This window comes from Dermacentor albipictus, chromosome 5, assembly GCF_038994185.2.
Source record: "Dermacentor albipictus isolate Rhodes 1998 colony chromosome 5, USDA_Dalb.pri_finalv2, whole genome shotgun sequence".
In the NCBI taxonomy this organism is placed as follows: Eukaryota; Metazoa; Arthropoda; class Arachnida; order Ixodida; family Ixodidae; genus Dermacentor; species Dermacentor albipictus.
Genome location: NC_091825.1, coordinates 142,951,586 through 142,976,526, shown reverse-complemented (window position 1 = coordinate 142,976,526; position 24,941 = coordinate 142,951,586). Strand labels below are relative to the sequence as shown.

At 47.4% G+C, this 24,941-nt stretch overlaps 1 protein-coding gene and 2 long non-coding RNA genes across 8 annotated transcripts in view; 1 reads left to right on the top strand and 2 right to left on the bottom strand.

The window, feature by feature from the left end:
• The window catches only part of LOC139060171 (uncharacterized), a 50,825-nt gene extending 46,715 nt beyond the window's left edge, over positions 1-4,110 (bottom strand). For 2 of the 6 annotated variants that reach the window (XR_011514635.1, XR_011514638.1), the window contains exon 1: positions 3,832-4,108. This is a non-coding gene — a long non-coding RNA (uncharacterized lncRNA). Of the gene's footprint in view, positions 1-3,831 lie in introns of all 6 variants that reach the window. The other 4 variants (XR_011514640.1, XR_011514637.1, XR_011514636.1 and 1 more) reach the window with 4 other exon arrangements.
• Positions 1-15,173, bottom strand: part of LOC139060172 (uncharacterized) — a 113,465-nt gene extending 98,292 nt beyond the window's left edge. The window contains exon 1 of the long non-coding RNA XR_011514642.1: positions 14,970-15,173. This is a non-coding gene — a long non-coding RNA (uncharacterized lncRNA). The remainder of the gene's footprint in view (positions 1-14,969) is intronic.
• On the top strand, positions 4,289-8,125 carry LOC139060170 (mitochondrial nicotinamide adenine dinucleotide transporter SLC25A51). The gene is made up of 2 exons (XM_070539100.1): positions 4,289-4,662; positions 5,405-8,125. Exon 2 carries the CDS (start codon positions 5,483-5,485, stop codon positions 6,386-6,388), a length of 906 nt encoding a protein of 301 aa, XP_070395201.1. The 5' UTR covers positions 4,289-4,662; positions 5,405-5,482; the 3' UTR covers positions 6,389-8,125.
• Positions 15,174-24,941: the final 9,768 nt, after the last annotated feature.

Sequence of the window (24,941 nt, the reverse complement as noted above, 5' to 3'; positions counted from 1 at the left end):
TACTCAGAGGGAGCATGTTCGAGGGCGCTGCTTTATGATGCGAGTGGGAGCACAGTCATGTGGTATTCTCCATATTTCACAGGGTTTATTCATCTATCATAAAAAATTAGTACGCAATTAGTACGTCGCTGAAAATATCGCAGTTAGATGTCCCTTGGCTGTGCCTTTAGATGCCTCATTTATAATTTGATAATTAGGATAGTACATGTCGACTTAGATAATTAATTAAATGATCAAATTAAATCTGTAACGAAAAAATTACTAGCAGCTACTGCAATGTACTGTAAACAATATTCGCTAGGTTTTCTTCGAGTAACGCATTGCTCTCTTTTTAAATCTTGGTGCATTATAATTAATTGGGACACTCTGTATATATTTACGTTTGCATGTAAGTGATGATGTTACCATCCGTAATAAATGTTGTAAGTTATTAGAAATGTTCTTTTTTTCATGAGTCGTTGACATTACTTACTGTAAAAAGAAGCAACACCGAGACACACAACATTCACGTGCATTTCATACGCCGTTGATAAAAGAGTCTGCTGACGGGGTCAGTGAAGTTTATAGGTTTCATTCATGATCAAAAAAGCACGCAAAACAATTTGAAGCGTCGTGAGCATACAACAACATATTCATTCTCTAGACATAGGCTATCCATACCGTTATAAATAATTCTTGATTGGCTGCCTCCATCTCTTTCAAAAATATTATAAACTTTGTCCTGTGTGTATATTTAAATATATTGCATATGTGCATGGTGTTTACAGTGGAAATTTAAAATAATGTTGAAGTGAGAAAGTATGGATAAGGCAGCCACCGCGAGTGCTTCTGATGGCCGTGTCCCCCTATTGTCAGGATTTGAAGAAATAAAGTGACCCGCCGTGGTTGCTTTGTGGCTATGGTGTTAAGCTCGAGATCGCCAGATCTCCAGCTTAACAGCCATGTTATCTCGTGTTAAGCTCGAGATAATATGGCTGCTAAGCTCGATATCGCCACATCTAATCCCGGCCACGACGGCCGCATTTCGATGGGGGCGAAATGTGAAAACACCAATGTACTTAGATTTAGGTACATGTTAAACAGCCCCCCGTGGTCCAAGTTTCCGGAGTCCCCCACTATGCGGTGCCTCACAATGAGATCGTGGTTTCGGCAAATAAAACCGCATAATTTAACATTCTTTTTTGCAGAAATAATCGAAAATATTAATTAAAAGCCGTTCAAGTCTGCGCCAACAAGGATGCAGTAAGCTATTAGCCTCAGTAAAATTTCAAGGGAAAAAGTCGAGGAAAGTGAAAAGAAACCTCAAATGATGTGGGTGACAAAGCACTGGTATTGGCACTTTAGGTGTGTGGGGGGGGGAAGGGGGAGGGAGGCTTTGGCTTCGCCTAGGGTGGGGGGCTCAGCCCCCCCCCTCCCCCGGGAAATCTCCGGAGGGGGCTCGGGCCCCTGAGCCCCCCACATAGTCTCCGCCTATGCTGCTATGTTAACATGGATGGTATTATATGTGCATTTCTCAAGTGAATAAATTAAACAAAGTACAAGTAGTTCATTTTCAGGGGAAGCAACACTGAAGCAATCAATTTTGCATCCTTCCATTTTAAGGTGAAAGCCTTAGATGCCTATGCTTCAAGGTCTCATTGTGAGGTACAGAAAATATCATGTGACCCAAGGAAGGCCAGAAGCGAACGAAAACATGTCCAGCCATGTATAAGACATGATTAATGATTATCGAAGTTATCACTATGTGGTACCTGTTTCCAAGTTCCTGTGATGATGTCAAAGGTTATTTCAGATGCACTGCTTCATCACTATCATTATATACAGTTCTTAGATATGTGAATGCATTGCTTGTAGAAGACAGGTAGGTAGAACCATAACGCAGAATGGACCATTTGTTAAAGAATTGGTTTTCTTCAAATGACGATCCATCTAGTATAAGATTTTTATAATGAGTGGGACATTGCACCAAACTGGTAGCCCATGACTGTGAGGTGCTCATTGTTACCAACCTTCTAGTGAAAAAAATATACTTTCAAAGAACTACCAAGAAAAGAAATGTATAGATATTGTTTTATGATGGCCCTTGAGAGTGCGCTTTATGCGTGAGAGGGTGAATGTTGCAAGTTTACAGAGATGCTGAGTGCATAATTGAATCATAGTGTCCGTAATTATGTATGTTGATGCTAGTTTTTCATGATAGATATAGAATGGAGCAAAAGTGCTTAATAGCTAGTGCTGGGGTAGCTGAACAGTGAGAGAGAGAGAGAAGGGAAGACGGAAAGGCAGGGAGGTTAACCAGACTGAGTCCAGTTTGCTACCCTACATGTGGGGAGGGGAATGGGGAGTGAAAGAGAGAGAGAGAGAACTTAGGTGTAGGATGTCTATAGTCGGGCACTCAAGTCTGTTCAGCGCTTTTTCACTGAACAGTGAAATGCACATTATTGCAAGGACCTGAACTTTAATCAAAGTGGTGACAATAGTGGTCAAAGTTTTCTTATTATTTGTACTAATGCAATGTGAAGTTGGGGATCACGATCCTGGCAACGAAAAATGAAAATTAATATGACAGCGGCCATTGTCAGCTTAAAGAACTGGGTGGACAGACAGACATGGGAAACCAGCACTTAAGTGGTGTCGGAGCAAAGCTGGAACTTATGGCTGAGCCAAATAACTTATAAGGGCTGTGGCGCACACGATAGCTGCGCGCGGGTATGATATACTAGAAATCATCAAGCAGTATCTGCCACATGGTGTTAGCACATGCTGCCTGCACTGATAGATCTCCCACCGAGCTCCTACATCTATACGAATACACAGCTACAAAATACATGCCGAGATGCAGGATCCGTCCAGTAAAGAGAACAAATTCACCAGTCGCCTAATATGACATTGACCGACACCTACAGAAGTCGCTTAATCATTTAAATAATTAGGTGAGAATGACTTGGTTCGACAGGCAAGGTTCTGACTGGTGTTGTATAAGTCGCAGGTCGCTTTTTAAGTCGCGACGATAGATTGGATTTTTTACAAGCACTGCTCCAGGAGGGCACATGCAACCGGAGGCCTCAGGAGAGGACCTGAGGTTATAATAAAGCAGGCGGCGCAGGATCCCCAGGGCACCCAAGGGGTAGTGGGGAGATCAAAGCTGGAAGCAGGATAGTCCGTAGATTGGAGCGGCGGAGGCCTAAGCGTGCTGGACTTAAAATAAATATTATTACGTCCAGCCGCCAACTTGTGACGCCAAGACTTCTGCAACAGCAGTCAGAAGTTTGCCGTTTGACATACTAAGGCAGCAGCGGAAGCGGACGAAGACACAGAAACGTGAAAAAAAGGACCCCACGCTACAAGTTAGTAGTATTTTAAAGTTTAAATTATGGCAATTGAATAACGCGCAACTGAGCCCTCTCGAAGCGTTCGACGCATGGAAAAATTCGCGAGGACGGTAAGATACCAGTGTGACAGAGGCACAAGCAAGGAACGAAAACGCGCACACAGGGCAAACTGTAAAGATGCTATATATTTTGCTATATATGTAATATATGCTATATCTATCAAGTGACTAGTGCCATGCTCTAATCTTCAAAGGTCGCAATGCTTTCGCAATGAAATTGTTGACAGTGTGCGCTGTGTGTGTATCTTGTGTTCTGGCTCACCGCTGATCGCGATCACGCCCGATCCTGATCGAATTTCGCGGTCGTGATTGCCTCCTTTGGACAAAATGAGCGAGAGACCCAATCACAGTCGAGAATTTCGATCCGGATCGGTGCCGATCGCGATCAGAAGTATACGTGTGACACTGGTAGTGACAGGGCAACGCCATATCATACTCGCCTTCACGGGAGACCACTGACCAAACGACAACAATCGTTCGCGCCAGTGCACTGTGCCAGCAACACCCAAGGAGACGCACGAGGAAAACTTGTACACGACGCACGGATCGCCAGCCGACACACGGCAAAATGCCGCCACGCCAAGGCACGCCTAGGGACAGAACGAGCAAAGAAACTGCTCCTCCGTGGTACCTAGGTAAAGGGAGAAATTTAAGGCGCAAACGCCCCCAGATTTTCTCTCTTGCACCCGCTGAAACGACTGGCCAATCCCGTGAACTGGCGATTCCGCAAATGACCGTCTCGTCGAATGCTATGGCCAGCGCCATATTGCTAATCAAGATTGGATTGACTCAGCTTCGCATACGATTCTGGATAAAGCGCACATTGTTGCGGAATTTAGTCCAGATAAGCCGCTAAGCTGGTAGATCGAAGCGATCGCAACGCTAAAGGTCACAGAAGGTCAAGGGCGTTCTGCAGCATATTTCATGAGATTAGAAACTAAAGTTTGGTGCATATCACAAGCATGCGTGTCAATTTTGCGTAACACGTTTGCTATTTTTTTATGTGTTTGTGTGTGCTTGTTTACGCAGCACTACGAAATTCTTTCTTTCCCTTGTTTATCTTGCGTCTGGCGCCGTGTTTCCCTCCTAGAGAGAGTGAACTCTCCTCTAGGCAACAGTGGCGTCGACTGCTGTCTGTTTTTTTGACGGTGGAGTGATTGAAATCAGGTGATGGATAGTTTAATATCTAATGCTGTTTCTACGCACGAATTAATCTGACAGAAGCAACCAGTGTCTGCACCTTGGGACACATCCTGTTGCTTGCACAAGCAGTAAGTATGCAACTGATCAATAAGCATTCGTCAAATTAAAATCGAAAGTGATGTCTGCGTTAGTGATCTTGGTGTGCGTTTTTTATTATTTCGCCTCCCTTTTGCCCGCTTCGTTGTTATCCTTGTGCAGTTAACTACCACGACGTGGGGATTACCTCTAAGGAGGAATGCCCCAACAGCTATGCACCGCAGCTCTTTTCTTTTTAGTGATTTTACCTTTTTCTTTTTTTCTCTCGCAGGAAAGTTTAAGCCGGCTGCTTAGGTATCGCAGAATACATGCGTGTGGCTCGATGCATACGTGTAAAAGATTAGTCGAAAATTGCCCGTGACTCTGAAAAATGCGGCTGTAGTCTTTTCTCGTAGATTGGCAGTTTTCATGAGTTCTCGTGGCTCCACTGCCATGTGTGGTGCCAGCAGAAACTGCGTTTAGTCTCAACGCATTTAGACCGAGCAGCCACTAATCTTAAAGGTACACGCCTGTTACGCTCAAATGATATCCTCTATAACATTTCGTCCGTGAAATTTGAGTACCAATTACATACGTTAACCTTGATTCAGAAGCTCAAGGTTGTCAGTATTGCATTTCCGTTTAATGTTAGCATTACTACGATCGTATTGTACGTACATGGCCTTTGTTTTGCAGTTTATTCTCTGCTTGTTTGTTTATTGATTATATTTGTTGACATGTATGTCCTGTGGTATAAAGAGAGCATTTCAGTGATGCAACACACTCCTTTTGCAGGTTGAGCATCGACAGCTGCTGCGATGTGAAAATAGCCCACCCTTTCACTGGGGCCGTTTGCGTGACGTCGACGCCAAAATGGGATCCCTGACTCTCCAAAAGGGCGGCCACAGCAGCCATCACGTCACAACACCCGACGATGACATGTGTGCTTTTGTTTGTGGTTGGGGTGCAGCCTTCGTGAACATAATCTGCACATTTCCAATGAACAAGGTGATGTTTAGGCAGATGCTACATGGTGTGCGTACCAACCATGCCCTGGACCAGCTTCGTAGTGAAGGTTTTCGCCACCTCTACCGGGGTTGCCTGCCACCACTTGTTCAGAAGACCATCTCAGTCTCCATTATGTTTGGCACATTCAGTAGCTATAGTCGCTTCACAATTCATCACTTTCCCGAGGCAAACGATCTCACCGTGAAGTTCCTTGCTGGCCTCATGGCTGGTTCCACGGAGGCCATACTCACTCCTTTGGAAAGAGTTCAAGCCTTGCTGCAAGACAAGGAACACCATCACCGATTCAAGAACACAGTTGATGCCTTCAAATTCCTGTCACCATATGGCATCAGGGAGTACTACAGGGGATTGGTGCCCATTCTTCTCCGAAATGGCCCAAGCACATTCATGTTCTTTACCCTGAGGGATGAAATGGGACGCCTCGTGCCGATGGACAAGAAGGTTCTTTGGCAGCGGACACTGAGCGACTTTCTCAGTGGTGCTTTGGTGGGTGCATTTGTGAGCACTGTATTCTATCCTGTTAACGTTATTAAAACTATAATCCAAGTGCAGTATGGCCCCCCACGCCCTAGCATGTTAACTGTCTTCAAGGAGACCTACGCAGAACGGAAGAGCATTCGTAAAATGTTCTATGGTGTGCACCTTAACTACACACGGGCACTAGTTTCATGGGGCATCATCAATGCAACGTACGAGTTCTTAAGGACACAATATATGCATTATGTTAAGAGCAGTCATGGCAGTTGGTGAGCGTTTTGTAACCTACTACATCCTGTTCAAAACTTGGTGCGTTATTTTGGTCATGCATGTGCTGTGAATTTGTGCCCTAGATTGATCAGGGTACATAAAGGAACTTCGTCTTTAGGCATGCTTAAATTATAAAATGGCTTACGTCATTAGTTCACTTCATGCATGTTTATTGTAAGAGAGAGTGATGCTCTGATGGTTTTACCAATAGTAGTGACCCTTGGTATATATTTTGATTATGAACACACACGTCTTCAGGCATGCTTCCTAGTAGATAATTTTGTTTTGTTATTCTATTACTCGTTTGTGTGGTCCAAACGCAAAATTGCATGTAGTGCTCATGCGCGAGGCTTCGTAAAGAAGGCAGAACAGATTTTGTAAGCTTTAGTACAACCGCTTGGACATTCTTGTTGTGTATTTCACTACATTATGCACTGTAAATGAGGAGATGCATTAGTCTGTGTTACTTTGTTAGTAAAAATATTTTTAGGCAAACATGTTTTGCATAAAAATGCACTCCTGGGGTTATCTTTGTTCTGTTGATAGTAGTTTTTTACTAGCCTTAAGTTATCTTTCAGATTTGCTTATTGTTGCTGTCACTAGCTGTATTTCAGTGTGACAAAAGTACCAATGCAGGCATCTTTAACTAACTTGTTCAAATTGGATTACTTTCCCACTTTTGCACAATACTTGTACTTAAGATTGGCTTGTGTAAATCCTGTTTGCTTTGTGTGATATTCATGCTCAAGAGGGAAAGCATCACTTCATTGCTCAAAATTACGGTGTAAAGCCAGTTAGTTGAAAAATGGACTGCAGTGTGCTTGTCATGAAAACTTGAAGGTCATCAGGTGGAATCTTTTCGACAATTACAAGAAATGTTGACCCCATTCTTTTCTTACTGAGATGAAAGGCAGTGAAATCGGTCACTTGTACAAGTAGTTGCCAGTATTTCTTGTTTCTCTCACAGCTGCCTGGATTCCTTGGCAAAACCAATTTGGCTGCCTTATGTTACCACGTTTCTGTTGTAATGCACACAAGAAACACTTGAAAAACATGGTTATGAGCAAATGTGTTTCAAGGTTTGCAGTAACAGGATCCATTTCAAAAGGCACTACATAGTGATGTGACAGGGAAGTTGGAGAGTTGAACATACTAAGTAGTCCTCAGTCTTTCAAGAGCTTTGGAGCGAGCAGCAAGTAGACTCGCCATTACTTGTTTAGTTCCTTCAGTTGTGTTGTATCACAATTTTCAGCCAGTAGCTTTAGTCACTGCAAACAAGCAAGGTTGGCTTCACTCGATACTACTTTATTTGCCTTTAATACTTTTTGATCACTTTGATTTGCCAGTATAAACTCCAACATAAAAGACAAATTTCACTACTTTTTGCACACACTAATATTTTGTGCACTGGGAACGCCAGTCAGAATTGTGTTTAACTCTAGTGCTGATATTCAATTTTGTTAATGTAATACTGTGTCTCTGAGTTGGCATGGTGAATATCTAATTTGCCTTCTGTGGATGTTGCGATGCGCGCAGTACTTCGTGTTAGTATGTACAAACAAATTCTTTTTTAATATGTACAGCGCAATACTATTTACACATGTTATTGATAAATACTTTATAATGATGTTCGTTCCATGTTGCATTGTTTTAATGCTTTTTATGCAGCCCTTTCACTTAAGCTATTAATTTGCAGCAAATCATGCATTGCACAGAAATAAAATGCACCTGAAACTTGGATTTTTCACACTCATTGCTTTTGGTGTCTTATAACTGCAGTCTAGCCTGTGCCAGAGCCACAGGCTGTTATGCACTGTGATAACGACCATTATAGCCATTATATAACCATTATATTTGCCTATAACCATTATATTTTAACCATTATACATGATAACCATTATATTTGCCTACAACTTCGTTGTATGTGTCAGCCAGACTGCAGCCGAACAGATTGTCCGACAATTATGATGCTCCCTAATGCGAAAGCTGTATAGGTGTTTTCATTTCACGATATACTGAGGCAGACCATTTGAGACTGAAATCACTGTACCGATTGGCAGTTATTTCATTCATTCATTCATTAGATACTCTAGGGTAGCTATGCGACATACATAAAATCTGCCATGGTGAAGTAAGCTGTTGCTGCTCCGCTGAAAAGGTCCATTTTCTTTAAGAAATGTCCATTCACAGCATAAAGTTCTGTTCCAAGTGCTCATTGCTTAGTTGGAAAATGCAGCAGGAAGAACTGCATGGCAGTGCAGTGAAAATCACATGTCCAGCGCTCTTAATTGCAGCACTTTCATATAGGGAAAAAAGGAAAAAAAATGACTGTCAGCAAATAAGTTGCTCTGCAGGCTAATGCATGCCTTGCAGTAACAATGTGCTGCAGATCAAAGCTTACTGGGAGGAGCAGTAGCCCAACTTTGAGAATTCCTTGCTTGCTTAAAAAGTACCTTCACTGAGCTCTCTTATCATGTTATTATGGGTCCTGCGGTCTTATGAACTATCATTGATAATTTTAGATAGCCTGCAACAATGGTGCCACTAACAGCAGAACACACGGCAAAAGTGCCATTTTCTCAAATTCGGGACCATTTTTCTCTTCTGCTGTGTATGTTGCAATGTACACAACTCTTGCTGGCGCCCCTCTGCTGAACAGTTCCAATGCACTTGTACCACTGTTCATGAGTTCGTCATCATCTTCCACAGCTGGCTCCAATGCCACTCATCATGCCACCGTTGCCATATTGCCACTCGTGCTCATGCCACTGCTCGCGCCTTCGTCCTGTTACGACTTTGCACCGCTGCACCCCGATTACGGCTTTGTGGTCCCGTAGCGCTCGTCACCCGTTTCGTGACAGAGCGTTGGTAGCGAAGACTCCGAGCCTGGCGTCGATGAGAATAACAAAAGGGACTTTATACATTATATACAGGTTATCATACAGGACATGAACGTGTCGGCACTGGGGCCGAGTGCTCACAACAAACGCGACTGTTCTCGCACGACGACGTCCGGCGAAAACGCGTGACACATCTCACCCCAGTCGGGAGCGACACTGTCTCCCGGTGGGTCGGCGGATCCTGTTTTTCAGGCGGCGTGTCGCGTCTTTTATAATCCCCGAGGAACCATTGTCACTCAAACGGCCCAATACAAAGTCAGCACACGACGGTCGTCCGAGGGGTCCAACCAGCGACCGCGCTGGCCACCCGGTTCAAAGTTCGCGCGCGCGGTGACCTCCAGGCAAAGGGAGGTGCGGCGCCGGGCTGTCTGGCACACGCTGACACGTCCGAACACGCCGCTCGCCGAGGCTTCTCCCGCAGGACACCGCTGCCTGACGGCTCAGCATCCTGCCTTTTCAAGGGAGAATTTGGGCGCGCGCAGGATAGATTCTGCATCTTGCAGATTCGGAATCCGGGCTTGTGGTAATGGCACAACAGCATCCCCGCCCTCAGATAAGGCGCCGGGAAGACGAGCTGCCTCCACGTGGCTCGGATGCCGGGCGCGCACGTTCGTCAGGCTCGTCCAAGTTCACGTCCAGTGTCGGGACGCCAGGTAACTTCACGTGCCCAGGTCCGACTCGCCAGGACAGGAGCTCTGCTCACCGCGTCGTCGCCAAGGCACCTTGACCAGCTCCGCTCGGGTCGTTCCTAAGACCTTGCTTCTCGCCACTGGTCCCGCTTGGTCGTTCTGCAGCTTGCAAAACCGACCGGCAAAAGGCAACACCCAACACGAACAAGTGCCCTCTGTCTCCCGTCAAACACCAGACAAGGCCATAATCCAAATCAACCTAACTAAATCGCTATCCCCTTTTGCTCTCGCTGCAACAAGAGGCAGGTGTACGATCTAGCACACAAGGCTCAAACAATCAGTTTTCAAATTAACAACACACCAAAATAGAAACAATTAATAATCAGCAATAATAATGACAAATAGAATGGTCCCCTTGAAATCACTTGGACCGAAAACATACTTCTGAGGAAGCAAATGAGGTCATTCATTTTTCCCGGCGATATTTTCGCGGAATCCGAAGCTGCTTATATTTGCGACCCTGCTTATCCGTGTAGCGGCGGTACAATAAGCCAGATTCCTTGCCAAATGAAACCCTCCTTTTTTTCACTCCCCGTTTGACGCTCTTCCTCAGATCGGCTAGTGAACAATCTTCCTGTTGCTCGCGAATCCGAGTTTCCCTTTCAACTGCAGCCTGCTCCTGCCAGCTGGCGGAAACCGGAGCGAGTGTGGAGCCCGCGTCGCCTAATTGCGGCGTCGCGTCTCTATCGCGGCTAGCACTGCACGCGTCACTCCCACTCACCTCCAGGACCCGCTCGCCTAGGCCAGCCTCCGAGCTCTGCCTCTCCCGTGACTGCTCGCCACTCAAGTTACCCTGATCGGTCCCTGTACCGCACCGCTGTTCGCTCACCGACGCTAAGTCAAGTTCCCTCGACAGCGGGCGCGCTTTGGGTCGCGTGGGGGCCATGTACGCCACGTCGGCAAAGAATGATTTGCCGTGATCCCTCAGCAGCTGCTCCGAGCTATTTGAGAAGAGGTAGGAAAATTGCTCCGGGAGGGCGGCTGACACAGCGGCTTCGGTGTTAAGTTTCCCAAATTCTCCTTCAATGATAACCGTTGCGATCGGTAAACAGACACTCTCCTTCTCGGCCACTTGCCGTATCCTAACGCACTCTCCCGTAAAATCACTCGAGGAGACGAAAGACGGGTGAACAACGTCCATAGTTGCTGCAGAGTCCCGCAGTGCTCGGCACTTCTTGCCGTTTACCTTAATTTCCTGCACATAGGGCTCCAATAGACGTATGTTCTTGTGAGTTTCCTGTATCGTTGCAAAAGCAATTCTCTCTGGGCAGCTTGCAGCGATGTGCCCTTGCTTTTTGCAATTGTAGCAGGTTAACGGTTTCCGTTTTTCAAAAGAACGCGTCATTTCGTTTCGCTGTTTCGGACCATCGGCATCATTCTGAGATGCATTCTGTCCTTCCCTTACAGTTTCTTTGGTAAGGGATTCGTCGTCCCGAAACTCGCGACGCGTGATTTGCTTCCGTTCGTCGGACCTCCCGGAAAACCCATCTCTCCTATCTGCTTTTTCTACGCGCACTGCCTTGCTGTGCAAGCTGCGGCGGGTGTAATACTCTTCCGCTAACTCTGCTGCCTTGTTTAGCTTAACCTCCTTTAGCCTATCTTGCAGCCAGAGCCGGACATCCTCATCAATGCAACGGTAGAACTGCTCCAACGCGATGCATTCGACAATTTTGTCGCGGTCGTCGTAAACCTCTTCGCCCTTCAGCCATTCCACCAGGTCGGCTTTTAGACGAAACGCGAAGTCAACATTCGACTCCTTACCCTTTTTTGCATACCGGAACCTCTGCCGGAAAGCTTCGGGCGACAATTTGTACTTCCGCAGTAGCGCTTCCTTCACATCACTGTAGCTCTCAAACGCCTCTTTCGATAAGCAAGTTATTACGTCTGATGCCTCCCCAGGAAGCAAGGCTAACAGATTCTGTGCCCAGAGGGATCGCTCAATGCTATTCCGTTCACACACGTGCTCAAATTTCACGAGGTATTTGGCCATATCCTCTCCGACGACAAAGGGTGGAAGTTGATCGCGTATTCTTGGAACATTGGAAGTGAGACTAGGCGCTGGCGAGCTATTTCGGGTCTCCAACTCTTTCATTTTAAGCTCGTGCTCACGAATCTCTCTCCTTTCCTCCTTTTCCTCCTCGCGACGTTGCTGTTCTCTCCTTTCCTCCTTTTCCTCTTCGCGACGTTCCTGTTCTCTCCTTTCCTGCTCGCAACGTTCCTTCTCCCTTTCCTCCCTTTCCCGACGTTCATTGATACCCGCCAAGGCCTCTGCGGCTTCCTCAGCCGTTACGTCCCCAGTCCTCATGACCTCAAGGATCGCATTCTTTCTTTTGGTTGAGCCCAACTCAATGCCCAACTCCTCACAAATTTCGAGAAGTTCCTTCACCTTGTACTTCTCCATCGTTCACACTGTCCTCCTGCTGTTTACCCTTTTTGAATATACCTGCCGTACGCTACTATAATGCTACTAGTAATACATATGCAAGTATTTCACACACTGCCCTGTCTACCCCCTTAGCATCCCCTGGTTTTCAAAACACTCTTACTAGGCTTGAAACACACAAGGTTATCACAATGCAACACCAAATCCTTCCCTAAGCTACTATAACCTGTGTCAGAGAAAGTCTGGTGTTTGAGGTAAACTTCAGGCACTCACCGCGCCGAGGTAGCTGATGCCGGTCAATCCCGTAGCTGCCATCCAGTGTTACGGACTTTGCACCGCTGCACCCCGATTACGGCTTTGTGGTCCCGTAGCGCTCGTCACCCGTTTCGTGACAGAGCGTTGGTAGCGAAGACTCCGAGCCTGGCGTCGATGAGAATAACAAAAGGGACTTTATACATTATATACAGGTTATCATACAGGACATGAACGTGTCGGCACTGGGGCCGAGTGCTCACAACAAACGCGACTGTTCTCGCACGACGACGTCCGGCGAAAACGCGTGACACATCTCACCCCAGTCGGGAGCGACACTGTCTCCCGGTGGGTCGGCGGATCCTGTTTTTCAGGCGGCGTGTCGCGTCTTTTATAATCCCCGAGGAACCATTGTCACTCAAACGGCCCAATACAAAGTCAGCACACGACGGTCGTCCGAGGGGTCCAACCAGCGACCGCGCTGGCCACCCGGTTCAAAGTTCGCGCGCGCGGTGACCTCCAGGCAAAGGGAGGTGCGGCGCCGGGCTGTCTGGCACACGCTGACACGTCCGAACACGCCGCTCGCCGAGGCTTCTCCCGCAGGACACCGCTGCCTGACGGCTCAGCATCCTGCCTTTTCAAGGGAGAATTTGGGCGCGCGCAGGATAGATTCTGCATCTTGCAGATTCGAAATCCGGGCTTGTGGTAATGGCACAACAGTCCTCATCTTCCACAGCTGGCTCCAGTGTCGCTCATCATGCGAGCATTGTCATATTGCCCCCTCCTCTGCAAAGGCGCTGACAGCACTGGCCCACTGCTAGTCATTACAGAGATTTCGGTCTCATAATCTTTGCCTCAATATGTCGCGAAATGAAAACACTTATACAGCTGTGCTCATATTTTGCATTAAGGAGTATTGTAATCGTCTGACTTCTTTTTTTGTTATGAGTTAGGTGAAGTGGTGCGTTTCTCATAACGCAGCTATCATTTGGTGATACAACCATTGTGAAGCTCAGTTCGGAAGATTCTAAAAAGAAATAATAAATGAGGCCAGATTATAAGATCGCACTTTTGGATTTGCAAGCAAGTGAGCCCTACATTGCAGTGAAAACTAGACTGCGGCATACAGAGTCATAATAGCTATCACGGTTGGTTGCCCCTGGACTTCTTGCAAACTGCATTGTATGTAAAGTTAAGCCACCGTATATAAAGTCTTGGGCATTGCATATCTATATGTAGCAGACGGCTCTTAACCGCTATTGCTGCAGAAAGGGAAAGAAAGAATAACAAAGTGTACTGCGGCTAACCCGCCTGCAGACGGTCATCCCTCGTCGGCTGCAGCTGCCCCTTCCCACCTGCAAGAGCCCACAGTGCGGGCGAGTGGTGACCGTGACCACAAAGAGCCCTTGCCTAAACTTTGGACGAGGATGCGTCAGCGGCCAACTGGGGCCACAATACCACAGTTCACCCAGTGAACAGCCCGAATAAGGTTGACTATCAGGTCACTCTGCCACAACACTAATCTCAAATTTGCCGACCAAACAATGTCATGGTCCTTGACTACTCTGTCACCGATCAGATGATGACATAATAGTCTTCATGAAGCACCCAATATGCGTGCCCAGTGTGCACTAGGTGTGCGGCAATCGAGGGAACAATACTCGGCGTTTGCACACACCGGTGTCCCACGCTTCTCATCTTCGAGGCCACGCGCACACTTCTTGGCCCACTAGATGGCGCAGCGTGTCCAGAAAGAAGCGCAAGAGACGAGCTCGGTTGCCGAATCGCATGTTTCGTCAGCGTTAGCACAAACCAACGCGCCATGCATTTCGGAGGCCACACGCAGGCTTCGCGGCGGCGCCTCTAGATGGCGCCAGGTGTTCTTAGGGAAGCGCGAAAGAGTCGCGCTGCAGTACACGCCTCATACATAACTCGCATTGACGGTGGCAATATGTTACTGGTTGAATGCTAAACGCATTGCCGCTGGCAGTTATCGCGAGATGAGTTCCGTGGAATTTTTTTGTACGTGGAATAAACACGGTATGCCGTGGTCTAGACTGTATAATTGTCTTACATCATATACAAAGCGGTCTTCAAATCGACTATAGGGGACCTACAGAGTGAAAGAGTGATAGCTGTTAAGAGCTAGCTGTATACTCTACATTAACTTCAGAACAATGCTCCAGACTTCATATACAGTTTTCTAACTCTTGTGTACAAAGAGGTCTGCAAGAAGTCTAAAGGCAACATATAGACTCAATGACAGAGATGGCTGTTTTGAACTGTAGCGGTTTACAAGAAGTGTACAAGCAATATAATTACACTAGATCATCTAACCCACAAAATATGAAAAAAATGACCGCACTTCCACTACTGTGAAGAGGGGTGCAAGCGAAGCTCGGGATCCGCGGCTCTTCGTTGTCGTAACGCCTTCACTTCGTGCTCCCTCCCGGTGAGGTCGATACGTGGACGACAAGCCTTTTCTTGAGTGAGTTCCCGGTGGCATTCATCACACGTCGCCTGCTCTTCGGAAGAAAGAACCAAAAGCGGCCTCCCCATGTAACTGCCGGACGGAAACGGTGGGCGCGAGGCGAGCGAACATGCGATCACACCCTTTCCCACCTCCGGAAGGAGGGGGCGCCTGTGATTGGCTCGCGCCTCGCACTGCGTCTACTTCTTCATGCAATTAAAACCCAACTTAAAGGGCGCGTATGATGAACCGGCAGTGGCATATTCATATAATGGAGGACACAATGACAGTCACACACAGAATGAGTGAGTGAAAAAACTTCATTGCAGGTCCGGCGAGGACGCGAACTCGTCGCGCACCCGGCAAGTCCCACGTCGGGACCAGTAAGTCTAGAAAAGCCAGCGTTCATACCTTGTGTGGAAACGTTGGTTCCACTTTAGAAGGGTAGTAAGGATAGGCACCTCACCAAACTGGTGCATGTTTTATCGGATTGCATGTTACTGTAATAAATACCATGAATGAAAAAAAAAACCGACCGTGGCTGAATATGTTAGGTGGTCGGTGATTCGAATCCGCAGCCTGACAAGCATTTTTTATTTTCGTGCGGCTTAGGTTTTTTCGTACGCCAACACGACGCCGACACGAGTGAGGCAATACAAGCTTCGCTTGAACAAGGAGAGCACGTCACGTGCTCGCTTGCGCGCCACGATTGCAGTGGTCTCAAACGTGCTGCACACGAACGAACAGCGTATTCATTCTGGTGTGCTGCCGCTTAAAAAGTGGCAGCGAAGCGACGCTAGTGTTGGTCGCGCAATTTACGCCGATGATACGTTTTCCTCGCGGCGGTTCATTACTGTGATAAGCAGACAAGGCAGCTTACTTTCTGGGCTAACTGCGCTGTTCGTTTATACGCGGCACGTATGAGAGCACTGCAATCGGGGCGCGCAAGCATATGCGCGCAAGCGTGCACGTCGCGCGATTTTTTCCGCAAGGTTTGCGGGCATTCTTTAGGACGCAGAAAAATATTACGACATAACAGAAAAGGACTGTGACCGCCGGGAGAGTTTTGCTGTAGCAATGAGTTCAGAACCGGGGAAATCATTGAAGTCAGATATTATCTTTCGTGTTTCGTGTTCGAAGCGATATGACCTCAGCTTGTTTTCATTTTTTAAGTCTACGTAGGAGATTTTGGTGATTACAAGGTATCCAGTGCGCGCCTGTAAGTAAGCGCATGCTGGGTAGATGGCACGTAAAGTATCGCGCGCTCTACGAGCGATTACTACTAATCGTACTCCTTTTATGTTATACCCTTCGTTGCTGACTATTGCTACGGGTTCTCAGCCTGGCGAGGTATTGTTTGACACCATTGTCAGTTTCATACGATGTCTACAAGTTACTTACCATTATTTTTTTCTGGAAGTAGTTACAAGATAGCCAGATCCCAGATACGCCACACCCGTGTGAAGTCATCACAAAAAATGTCCGACGATTACAATACTCCCTAATGCGAAATATGCGCAGTTGTATGCATGTTTTCATTTCGCGATATATTGAGGCAAAGAATTTCAGACCGAAATTACCGTATCGATTGGCAGTGGGCCATTGCCGTCAGCGTCTTCGCAGTGGGAGTGGCAGTATGAGAACGCTAGCAAGATGAGCGGCATCGGAACCAGCTGTGGAAAAAGACAACGAAGGCGCGAACAGTGGCACGAGCATGAGGGGTAGTATGGGAACGCTGGCGTGATGCTTTATACAAAAATACTTTGACGGAAACAGGTTACATACATACTCACAACTATTTCAATGCTAAGTTCACTCGCTGCAAATTTTACCGTAAATGTAAACTTTGCTCGCTCGTCCGTATTCTTATGGAATAAGGTCTGGTTCTTCCGGCCGCAGACATTTAATCGCAGCCTTGTGTTCTGCTTTCACTTGTCTGCTGTATTCCTCATGTGCATACATTTCTTCATGTGGTGCTATATCTGACGAGTGCGTGCTCAACATTACCTGCACTGTATTCGCGATTAGGACCTTGCGCGGGGTGTACAATATATATTCTCTCGCGTGGCCGCATCAGCTTACTCGTTTTCTGGAGTATGGGCATAGCTCAGAAGCCAGTGTGAAGTGAGTATCTCGTATCTCCGCCTCTCTTGTTGTAGGTCGATCGCCCTCGAAAGACATACAACTTGGTTGTGTCGTCGTCTATAGGTGTGCCAGCCAGGCTATAGCAGCCCTTGCGTTGATTACTGCTGTGTCCCTATACTGGCCTATACTGGCTGTCCCACGTAACTTGCACCAAAATGTGAATATACGCAAGTGCTACGTAGCTGAACAGAACCGAGGTAATGTTGTTTGCCGCCGCTTGGAGCAAGTCTGACTATTTTTGTATTTCGCCTAATTACATAATTAGTTGTCGGTAATTAACAAACTGCTCAACTATTATATCCCGAGCAAGAGTGTCAATGGGGAAATTGTAGACCACGCCGAAAAATTCCTTATCCAGCTTTCTGTTGCTCAATACCCGCTACATTAATGTTTTTTTCCAAGCCTGAAGGAACTTTTTTCAGCCTGGGACGGCATATACTAAGCAAACTAGGAATGAATTATCACAATCTATACGGGGAAAAGAGGACGATAACGAGAGAAATTCGTGACAAACTCCTAGTACCAAATATACCCAAGAACATGCATCCAGGTTACAACGACGGCAGACGCAAGAGTAGAGCAGAGAAAATTATCCGAAGCTTTGGGTCAGACGACAGAGCAATCTTCGTAGACGCGGCTGAATACCCAGACAGAAATAGCTATGTAGCAGTAATCGTAGATCACACCCAAAAACCCCTTACAAGTGTATCAGTTAATACCAAACATTCCGAGACCGCAGAGGAGGTAGCCATTGCACTAGCATTGGTCTCCACGAATGCTCAATACATCATAAGCGATTCTCAAGCGGCCATTAGAAATTATGCAAAAGGTAGGATCTCTCCTGAGGCATGGCACATCATCAGAGTCAATGAAGCGAAGTTCTCCGATGCAGAGAAGAACGGCAGGCAATTGCTCTGGTTCCCAGCGCATACGACTCCAGACATTCCCGCAGTCAACCTCAACGAGGTAGCACACCGCGAAGCTCGAGGTCTTACTCGCCGAGCTGAGCAAAGAGTGACTTCCATCGGTCAGGAGAACGCGGAGGAGGAAATTTGGAGAGAAAAAGATATATTAACAAGATTTAGTGATATTACCAAATTCTATCAAAATCGGAGGCGAGTATTACCACCGCCTCACACTAAACTGAACAGAGCTGAGTCCGTTACTTGGAGGCGACTACAAACAGAAACTTATACGAGTCCCGTGCAGCTAAAAACTTTCTACCCCGATATATACGAGAGCGATATGTGCAAGCTATGCAAGTCTGTTAGAGCCACCCTTCAACACATGTTGTGGGGATGTGAAATATACCAAAATAAAATGGCAGCCTCCCCAGACAATCTACGGGCGCGGTGGTCGACCGTGCTGCTCAGCTCAGAACTCCAAGACCAACTTTGGGCCGTCCAGCGAGCCAAGGAAGCCGCACGGGAGCAGCAGCTCCCAGTGGCCATCTAGGCGGCCCCAGGCCCGGGCCTCCCAATCGCCGGATTCCAAATAAAGTTATCACATCACACATCAAGCCTGAAGGAAAACCCGTGAAATATGAACGAATTCCGGGCGACTAGTCGCGTGCAGCTTTTTTGTTCTGTTCTGGTTCCCCCGCACAGATGTACGATTGTCTAACCATCAGGCACTTTGCGCTGAAGCTTTTCACAGCTGATAACAGCGCCAGAACATAAAGCTTAGCGAGCGGAGGAAGCGGAATTGGAAAAGCGTGATTTGAGTTTGCGACATCGTGGTTTGCCATGCCGCTTCGGAATGCTTAATGCGAAGCAAGAGACACGCTAAAACGTGGCAGCGGACAGGATCTGCCCACCAACACACCTGTACTCCCGGTCGGTTATCGTCGGCTCCCTCTGGGAGTTCGTTACAGCTGCGGACCTTCAGGGCGGCTATTAATCCCTTTTCCCACGTAGGCCTGTGTGCCAGCCCTTATATTAAAGATTTTCACTCATTCATTCCGAAGCTTGTGCTCCCGCGGCCGTGGTGGTGCTTTGGCGTGGGAAGAGCTCGGTGTGTAACATCCCGACAAGTGTCTCTTGGTATTACTGCGATAGCAACTATATGGACACTGCAGGCGCATTTCTGCCGTCGCCGTGATGTCGCGTATAAAGCCTAAGGGCGATAACATCGTCGCATGCGCGCCGTATGCTATGTGTGCGAGCGAGAGCGTGCGAGGATGAGCCGACGACGGCGAATCTCGCTCGTGCGAGGGAGGAAAGCGTGCCGTAAGCGCGCCTTAATTCTTCCGTCGCGCGCATAGCCACCAGGAGGAGGGGACAGAGGGAGGAGTTATGGCGGCGAGGAGTTACGGAGTCGCCATCTAGCGGAAGCGCCTCGCTGGCGTAGTATGAGGGATCAGGCGGCGCGCTCCTCATAGGTTTTGCTGTCAGCGCTCACTGAAAACACCACGCGCGAGCTCTCCCGGACATTTCTGTAAGTACTTTCGAAACGAGAGAAGTATTTTACTGTCTAAATAATAATCTTGGGCAAACTGAAAGCACACAATCGTTTACAGACGCTATCTCTTTACCGAATACGTACAGTGAACGCCACTGCGCGCGGTCGCCGCGATGGAGTCTCCCGAACCGGCTTCTTGCGTGAAAGGTAGGTAAACGCTGAGAGCAAGCTATGTGAAATATGTTCTTATAGTGTTTGTATAACTAAATGGAGCATAATAGAACGAAGCCTCATTGCAGCGATCGCGCAGATTCCCAGCGACCGGCGCGTCTGGATGCTTGTCCGCGCACTGTTTCGCTATCCCCGCGCGCGCGCGTTTTCGCACCGTGCCATGAGCTTTAGGCCGCGGAATATGAGCATTTGACAGTATACAAGCAACCATTGTTGCGTGGGTGTTATCAGAGCTGTTCAAAAATAACTTCATTGTAGAGACTTAGACGCATACGGGGACTGTGATGTGCCGTCGCGACGATTCAATCTTTTTTTTTCTTCTAAATTCTTTGAGCTTTCAACATTATTTCTCGAGTTGCGTCGCACTGTATGTTTATCAGTGTTCTAAGCGTGCAGTTTCCCGCTGCTCCTTTTTTGTAATCCAATGCATGCATTAATTCATAACACAAACATGACCATATGCCATGCTTTTTTTTTAAATGCGCTTCTTACCGCTGCCTTTCCACTGCACTCAACTTGCCAGTATCTATAGCATCGACAAGTTCATAGACCAAACCGTCATGACATTAGTCGGGCAGCGGACTCGGGCGAGCGTCTCAGTGCGCGTTTTCAGAGCATCGCAGACCGGGCGCCGTAGAAGAAATCTTCGTCGCGTCTGTGCTTGCTGCATACCCGAGTTGTAGCCGATATTTGCCGGTTTTATGTTTCGCGAGCCAAACTTCACGCAGCTTGTCCTGCGGCTACGTGTGAATAAGGCTGACTGCGGGCTCCGTTGCGTACATCCGGCATTGTGGCACCGAGCAGCAGCCTACCATGTTGCGCGCCTTCAAAGGCAGCCACTACTTATTGTAGTGCTTTTAAGCGTTGTAAAGGAGACACTCGAAGCGGGAAAATTTCGCCACAAATGAGGACCGCAGCGTACGAGGGAATTGAAACTCTCGTTTTCAGCTCGCTTCGGCGCTCCCGAAGCAGCCGACGCGGCCGCTATGTCCACGTGATCCCTCCTAGCACGTCACGCCGACGGTGGCGCCAGCTTTTCCAGTGGTGGAGCTCGAGGCCGCGCGCGGACCCAACCTTGAAAGCGATCCGCGATTGGGACAGAGTGGGCCGAGTACTGATAGCTTCGTGTGCGCTGTGTTTTCGCCGCTTAGTTAGCGTTGAAGCGAAAGGTGGCAAGAAGGCCAATTGGCTCGCTGCTGCGGCACTCTTACTCGCACCACCGTTTTCAGAGCGAGTTTCCGCGGTCATCGAGATGTGCTCATGTTTGCTTGTGCGCGAGTGACACCTTGCTTGTCAATTTAGTTAGTAAGCGAATGTTTACAACTTTATACGGCCAATAAAGATAATATCCGTACTTCGCATAGCTGTCTACTAATTTGCTATTCCAATCGATGCTTCGACCGACAGAAGAAGTATCGACGCTAAATCTTGTTTGTGTGAGCAAAAGGTGACGTACAAAGGAAAGACGCGCACGCGCACGCACTGCAATGCCTGCTCATGTGAGCCGTGCTTTTCGCTTGTTAAGATTCTGGGCTCGAGTGGCAATAAGATGGCACGTGAGCTCATGGAGGCATTTTTTAACAGGGAGAAAGCTCTTGCGGCACTGACGCGTCGATTAGCTTATATTGCGCTGAGATGCACTTATTTGAGGCCAATTTGCTACATTATTGTTATACTAGAGCGTGCATGCCCTGTTTGTGTGTGCGCGTGTGCATGTGTGTGTGCGTGTGTGTGTACACATAAGAAGGGTGTAGGATTGGGCTTGTTGATAAAACATTCTTTAAATTTTGAATAACAGCGCAAGGACAGCAGAGGGGACAGAAGAGATAACAGAGCGCTCTGCTCCCTCCTCTGTCCGCTCTGCTGTTCTTGCATTGTTATTCCAACTTCAAAGGATGCTTTACCAACAAGCCCGATCCTACACCTTTTTTAATGACATTTCTCGTACAACGGGCCCTTTTCAATGCCTATAGCACTCTGTTCTCTCTTCTGTCCCCTCTGCTGCCCTTGCGCTGTTGTCCAAACTTTAAATCATATGTGCATACACTTCTAGCAGGTTTGTTGCACGTTGTATCAAATGAAAAATAAATACTGTACGCATCGCGTACTGTAGTTAATTAACCTGTTACAGTTAAATACTGTGTTTAATTAACCACTTCACATAGGTTCCAACATGTGTGTTAAATCTGCGTGTGCGAGTGTGCGTCAGAGTGTGTGCATGTGCGTATAGCTCCTTTGCATGCCTCTGTATGTGTGTGCTGAAACACATGTGTGGGCCCTTCTGCTGAGATGCGATTGGTTGTTTTTGCATTATTTCAGTAACGACCATTTTTGACGCTTGTGGATATATATTTTCTGGCTTATCTCTTCGTAAATGATACTGACATTAAGACTTCAATGACGGCAACCTTGGGCAGTGCCATTTGAGCTCGTTTGATTTATTTTTTTCACCGGACAGCTCCGCGTTGTGCACGTCTAGAGTTTGGTTTGCGTTTGTCTTTTGTCCATAACACTGAAGACCAAAGTCACCGTTTTCGTTCATATGATGAGTAGCTGTACTGCGTCAGTAAAATAATTGTCAACATTTTGGCGTGTTTTATTTGTGGCAGTATTCTATATGTGCAAGCAGCGGTCACGAAAGCATTGAGAAACCATCATCAAGCAACGATTTATTCTGAAGGGGTTTTTTCTATTGTAGCTTTTGTTTTTAGTTCCGAGACCATATAAAGCTTGCACTCCGTTTCACAATCATATGGGGCGCTGGATTAGTTCAAGCTGGAAGGCGTGTGCATGGCATTCGGAACTGCGCTGGAGATTGCGCGTACGACAGTGCACGGCGTATACAAGCGCGTGTTAGTATGACAGCTCTCCTGATTGACTGACGTCAGCTGCAGCTTATAATCCATCGCCATAGCTTTTGAAACAGGGCACAGTGTGACGCATTCTGAGAGTGAATGTGCGCGCCTGCTGGCCGAAACAAGCAGAGAAACCGAAAAATTTAATTAAGTTAAATTTGGGGGTTCACGTGCCAAAACCACGATGTCATTATGATGCATGCCGTAGGCTTAGTTTTGAGCGTCTGACCGGAATCGAACCCGTGACCTCAGCAGCGCAACGCCGCAGCCACTGGGCTACCGCGACTGGTAAAAGAGAAACGAAGACGCAAAGAATGTTCCGTTCTCCCTCGAGATAACGCATGCGATAACGCGCAGTCAACCGCAATATTTTAGGGAGCACGAAATCCGAGAAAAGGTTTAATATCTGCGTAGCCTCACCACGCAGCCTGTAGTACTCGCATTTACAGCCTCTACTAGTATACGTGAACGACAGTGTGATGTTCGGTTTTACTGACTACTGTTACAGGCTGCTCGGAAACTGAACGTTTCCCCGAGATACCGTGGTCCACATACTTTTGTGGTTGACTGTACGTAAGAGAACGTGAGTCATTAGTACGCGTCCTGTTTAGCTCTTTCCAGCGCTGAGTCCCAAGATACAGGCAAGGGTAATATGCGCAAGTCGGCAGACTAGCCTCCGTTCGAGTGATTGGCATTTCAACCTGTAATAGTCTGGAACGTATGCTGGACTCTTGCAAGGGTGCAAGGTGCCATGGCGCTTGGCGCTCGTCTAAATAGGCTATTGAATTTTGAAAACTGCGTTGGACAAGAGCTCATGATTGGTATCTAACCTTACACTAATATTTTATGAAAGAAACAGCAGAAGCCAAACTATTGCTGTCTCCACTCCGCAGGTTAAACTTATTTTCGATCTTTGACGACATTGTTTTCCTTTCGTTCAATGGGCCACTATCCCAGAGGGACTCGCTCACTTTTTTTTTTTAAATAATATCTTCGTGGTAAGAAACCGGCAAGCAAGGTCAAACTTCCCGAGTGCAGCTGAGTTGACACCGCACTAGGTGCACTTTGGTCGGAACGACAGAGTAACTCTGAACTTACCGTTTCATCCGTGCCACGTCAAGCATGCAAGCCCAGGGTGACGGTAATGCCGTGTGTATACGGTCCCTCGTGTTACCGTTACGAGAAGATCAAACAAGACGAAGAAGAAGCCACAGGAAGATGGACGCTTTAATTCATCAACAGCCGTAGAATAACGGAAGCCTCAGCCCGAAGCCATGCAACGTTTCGATAAGGATATATCCTCGGCCTAGCGGAGCAAGTCCCCCAATCGAAACGTTGGCTACGGGTTGTACGGCTGCACATGTTCGACCACTGCTGATCAGCGCAGGGAGAGCACATAAAACGCGGTGCAATTCCGTGACATAAATCGTTTATTATCGTCATGCCTATCAACATGTGTACAGCTCGTGGACAAAGTATTTCGCTTTTACGATATACATATTAGTAGCCGACGTGTTGCGAGCTCTAGCTGCGTGTCACGTCAGGAAAGTGTCGCGCGGTTAACTGCATTTTTTTTACCTTTTTAATTAGCACTCCTACAAAGCAGTGTACGCTTCGCCGTTGCTGTGTGTCTATGCCTAAAGATGCACGTGTGTTTCCTACGCTTCGCTACACCTGAAACTCAAGCGAGCTTCGCTTCTGGCGCGGCACGTTCTCCTACAGCGGTGCCCAAGCAAGAGGGGATGTGTGTTCTGGCTAATTACACGGGGTACGACAGGACCACTCGGCCCTGTCTTTTGAGCGGGAATCGGACTCAAGTGGATCGAAGATTGCCGGGCAATACAGGCGCCTGACGGCTGGAATACACGACGAGGACCGACGGGGCAATGCAAAGCAACTCGAACTTGAGTTTTTACGCACATGTCTCGTAAATTGGGGCTGGCTACGAGCTGCTCATCGCGGGCGCCGCCGAATGGTGGATGCTACTAGCTACCTGTGAAAAGCAGCACTGCCTCGGTTATGACGGACAAGTACATGACAACGTGTGTGTGTTGAAACTATGTTGCGTGACTGCTAACAGACTCAAGCCCGCTTCCGTGTCACCTGCACGGACATGTTCGTGGCTAAGCGGATCACTTTCTTTTCTGTGTTTAATCAATTACGAACGACCACCTGCACTGCAACAAAGAAACGCTAGGACTAAGTTCGCTATGGTAACTGCGTTCTGGGTG